This window comes from Erpetoichthys calabaricus, chromosome 13 (genome assembly GCF_900747795.2).
Source record: "Erpetoichthys calabaricus chromosome 13, fErpCal1.3, whole genome shotgun sequence".
In the NCBI taxonomy this organism is placed as follows: domain Eukaryota; kingdom Metazoa; phylum Chordata; class Cladistia; order Polypteriformes; family Polypteridae; genus Erpetoichthys; species Erpetoichthys calabaricus.
The window spans coordinates 74,127,740-74,132,739 of record NC_041406.2 but is presented as its reverse complement, the minus strand read 5'-3'; the positions used below and the strand labels follow the sequence as shown (position 1 = coordinate 74,132,739).

Genomic DNA, 5,000 nt, shown 5'->3' with positions numbered 1-5,000 from the left:
CAGCCACATGTAAATCGAATGCTTTTTTTCCCCTCTGGTTATATTCTTGAATAAAAGTGCACATGTTTATTTGATATTTGGACTAAAGTCTTCACACATTATACACTTCTTGTCATTATTAGTATAACAGGGAGAAAGTTTCTGCTTTAGGTATGTGTTCAGCATTTCTTGCATTTCCTTTCATCCTATACTTACCCAGATCTTTGTAGACACGGAACATACATGAAACGCATGTAATCCAAATAATGTTATACTGTATTATTTACCCTATACATCTCCAGGCACCCCACATGCAGATAAAGAGCCTTGGCTTGAGCTGGGAGACCTTTTTTGCCTGTGAGTTGAGCTCCGTCAAGGGGGGGATGGGACAGCAGGCTGCTTGCTGCTTGTGCTGATCAACACATTTACAAAACAAAGGACGCAGATGGTAGAGGTGTGAAAGGATTTAAGGTGGGCTGGGATTACAAGTTTTTTCATAGGTTTCAGGAATTCTAGTGTTAATAGCAACAATTTTAATTGTTTTTCTTCTTCTTCTTTCGGCTGCTCCTGTTAGGGGTTACCACATTGGATCATCTTTTTCTATATCTTTCTGTCCTCTGCATCTAGCTCTGGTACACCCATCACCTGCCTGTCCTCTCTCACCACATCCATAAACCTTCTATTAGGCCTTCCTCTTTTCCTCTTGCCTGGCAGCTCTATCCTTAGCATCCTTTTTCCAATATGGGCAGCATATCTCCTATGCATATGTCCAAATCAACGCAATCTCACCTCTCTGACTTTGTCGCTCGTCTCAATGTCTGACCCTCTAATGTACTCATTTCTAATCCTGTCCATCCTTGTCACACCCAAAGCAAATATTAACATCTGTGTCTCTGCCACATCCAGCTCCGTCTCCTGTTTTTTTGTCAGTGCCACCATCTCCAACCCATATAACATAGCTCGCCTTACTACCATCCTGTAGATCTTCCCTTTCATTCTAGCTGATACCCGTCTGTCACAAATTACTCCTGACACTCTTCTCCACCCATTCCATCCTGCCTGCACTCTCTTTTACACCTCTCTTCCACAATCCCAGTTACTCTGTACTGTTGATCTGAAGTACTTAAACTCATCCACATTTGCCAGCTCTACTCCCTGCATCTTCACCATTCCACTGACCTTCCTCTCATTCATACACATGCATTCTGTCTTGTTCCTATTGACCTTCATTCCTCTCCTTTCTAGAGGTCTCCACAACCTGCTACATACTCTCACTACAGATCACAATGTCATCGGCAAACATCATAGTCCACGGGGACTCCTGTCTAATTTCGTCTGTCAACCTGTCCAGCATTGCAAATAAGAAAGGGTTCAGTGGCGATCCCTAATGTAATCCCACCTCCATGTTGAATGCATCCATCACTCCTACCTCAGACCTCACCGCTGTCACACTTCCCTCATACATATCTTGTACAGTAGATCCTCTGGTCACGAACGTTTCCAAACATGTACAAATCGGGTTACGATCAAAAAATTTGCCAAAATTTTGCATCTGTTCACGAGCACACGCTCTGGTGGCGAACAAAAACACTGGTGGCCAGTTTCCCTATGAGTGTTTGTATGCGCCAATGATTTCCCATTCTCCGTTTCCCATTTTCTTTTGTTTGCGTATACAGGGCCTAACAAAGCTGCTGATGTTGCAAAAGGAGTTATAATGTTAATCAAGCACAGGCCTCAAGTGCTGGAGGAGGTGGAATAACTGTTGCTAGTGTAGTTGAATGAAAAGCAACTTGTAGGGGATAGCATAAGCGAACCGATTATATGCGCGAAAGCCCAGAAGACTCATGGCGATTTGCTAAAAAAAAATCCTTTTTCGAGTGGTGAAAGTGAGGAATTTAAAGCAAGTAGAGGATGGTTTGAAAAGTTTCGCAAGAGAAGTGGCATTTAATTTTTTTTTCTTGTGCTTAAAACTAAAAAAAAAATATATATATTTACATACAGTTCGTACGGTCTGGAATGGATTAATTGTATTTACATACAATCTTATGGGGAAATCACATTTGGGTTGCGACCAAATCGGGTTGCGTCCAGAGATTTGGAATGAATTACGGTCGTGACCAGAGGTACCACTGTACCACTCTTACATATGTCTCTGCCACTCCCAACTTCCTCATACAATATCACAGCTCCTCACGAGGCACCCTGTTATATTCGTTCTCTAAGTCTAACAATAATTTTAGTTATCAAGCAATTCTAATTAAATAGACAGAATGATTTAAAACTCCAATAATAAAAGTATTAAAACACTAAGAAAAAAAGAGTAGAGGGCAATTAATAATTAAACTGAATTGAAACAAAAAAACTCTCCAGAAAACTCCTAAATCCTACATTCAAAAGTCAAAGGTCAAAATCAGAAGATCCAAAAACTCAGTGATCCAAAAACTCAGTGGTCATAAAATTAGTAATAATGAAGCACAGAAAAGGGAACAGAAGAAAGAAAACATGGTTAGAAGAACTAATGCCACAGCAAAGAAGCTTTGGTAGCAAGTGATTTAATTGGTCCTCAGGTAAGTGAATTCCTAATCAGTGTAGCTCCTGGGGTCTGTAAGTTAAGTAGAGGCCTACCCCAGCAGACAAGAACATAACACAAGAGATCAGGAAAAAACAAAAAACAAAATACCCCAATTTACATAAACAAATGTTTTGTGCATTGTCTTGTGGAAAAAAGGAAGTGTTGACATCTCAGTTCTATAAATGGAGTAAAGCGCATGTTGAGTTGCCCTCTGTCTCTATAGCTATTATTTGTTGGAGTTGGAAGGAACACAACAAGGGCGTAACCTTTTTTAATCAGGGTAGTAGCTGATGGGTTGAAGCAGTCAGGCTCTCATTCAGGTAGAGAGGAGTCTGTTATCTTTTTATATTAGAAAATGAGACCTTATTGAGACAGAGGAGCCTTTCATCATACACATTTTTCGAAAGAGACGCAAACCAAGTGCATGTGTGTACTGTATAATATTAACAAAAAGAGCAGCTTACTAATGAAAACGGTAAATATAGGAGTGAGTGGGGATCGAACCGGGGACTCTTGATCACACTTGGTTTGCATTTGTACTTGTGCTGCTACTTAGAGAGTCAGATCGGGGGGAGGGGTGATGTTAGAGCGCGTGAGCTTATTCAGTGCAGCAGGAACAACGCACATGTTGATCTTTTTTTTCTTTCAGTACATGTGCCTTTCCTGTTTATTTATATATCTAGTGACTTCTCTGCATGTCTGTCTCTCTATTACGCAGTGCTCTGTCTGTCTGTGTGTTATGGATCTTAAAAATAAAAGTTATAAGGGCAGTTGTTCATGTTAATTGCAGTCTCAATTGTTAAAAAAATATTTTAAAAGGAGCGTCCCACATGAAAATATAATGATCTCATTAACTGACAGTGCATACCAATTTATAAATTTTATATCCGTTTGAGGTTAAAAAGAAAAAAAACGTAACACTTTATCCCCAGCGGGGAATCGAACTCAGGTCTGTGAGGCACGGCAAAGCTGCTGCGATCTGAAAAGCAAATCATAGCGCGCTATGCCACAGAAACTGTTGTATCATCCTTGAACCTTTTGTGAAAGTGTTTATTTGATCTTTGGAACTCAGGCTTTACACATTCTATACTTTATGCTTACATTTTGTAACATTTATTACTAAAATATGAAAAACTTTCTGTTTTAACAATGTGTTTACACAGATTACTGTAGAAACGGAACACACATGAAATGCATGTGTTCCAAATAACGATCTATTATTTCCACTCTAAAACTCCAGTTCAGTCACTCCCAGATAATCAATCAAGGCATGAGCTGGGAGAAGTTCGTGCACATTCTAAGTCAGTGGGGGGATGGAATAGCCGGCTGCTGGCAGCATGTCTTTATCAGCACATTTAGAGGACAAAAGACGCTGGCGGAGAGGTGTGAATGGATTTAAGAAGCAATTTAAGGTGGGCCGGATCTACAAGTTTTTTCTTAGGCTCTGGTAATTCTAGTGTTAATGTGAGATGTGCAGTATTTTAATCAGAATTATAAACACTTGTGGAACTACTGAGATGTGGCAGTTGACAAGAGAGTTTAACACCAATAAAACAGAAAAACGTACTGCTGTCCATCAGAGGAAAAAGTGAAGGCTGCAGCATAAATGTGGTCAAATAAATATATCAGATGTTTTACAATAAAAATACATTACAAGCATTATTTTACTTTTATGTCCAGTGTGCATTAGGAGTGAAGCCTTCCTAACTCTACTGAATTGCATTTGTGATTAGTAACATTGCCATTTATTCCTCACCTGTCATCTCTAATCTGGTAAAAGCATCCATATCCATGATGAACCATGGGAACTGTAGATCCGAGGACTCTAGTGTAGCCCACCAAGCTGGTTGAAAGAACAAAGTTGCCACCACCACCACTGCAAATAAAATTATACAAAATAAGAGCAGTGTAAAAATGCTTCCTTTACTGTAGCAATATATTCAAGAGAACTATATACACTGGAAAATATTCTTGAAAAATATATTATTTCAAAATAGTGCTTTTAACACATGAAAATGGGAAATTGTCTTAACCACTGCACACTTCTGCTGACTACTTAACATACTGATTTCAGATAAACACTGTAAAATTCAACATACTTGAAGAGTTTACACAGCGTTATATATGAATTACTAGAATCGCTTGCATTAACTTTTTTGTTAACTGTTACTTGTCATTTTTGTTTACTAGAAAGACATATTTCAAGCTTGCATTTATAGCCGAGGCCAACCCAAATCAAGTTTAAGATTTTTGTTAGAAACTAAACAAAGCCAAACACTTAAAAACTGGCCAACATTTTACCAGTGATACCCATTTAATCTGGTGGGGGGTCGGAGTCTATCATGGCAGCTCTAGGCAGGGTACCAGACCATTTCAGGGATTCCTCCACACATACAATTACGTTCACAAATGGCCCATTTGTAATCAACCTAACGTGCACATCACAGAC

The 5,000-nt window shown here is 39.2% G+C and overlaps 1 protein-coding gene across 1 annotated transcript in view; it reads right to left on the bottom strand.

Moving 5' to 3' along the window:
• crot (carnitine O-octanoyltransferase) overlaps positions 1–5,000 on the bottom strand; it is a 68,992-nt gene that overhangs the window by 8,985 nt on the left and 55,007 nt on the right. Inside the window, exon 16 of the mRNA XM_028817122.2 lies at positions 4,308–4,427. Within this exon, the coding sequence (XP_028672955.2) occupies positions 4,308–4,427 (120 nt within the window). The remainder of the gene's footprint in view (positions 1–4,307; positions 4,428–5,000) is intronic.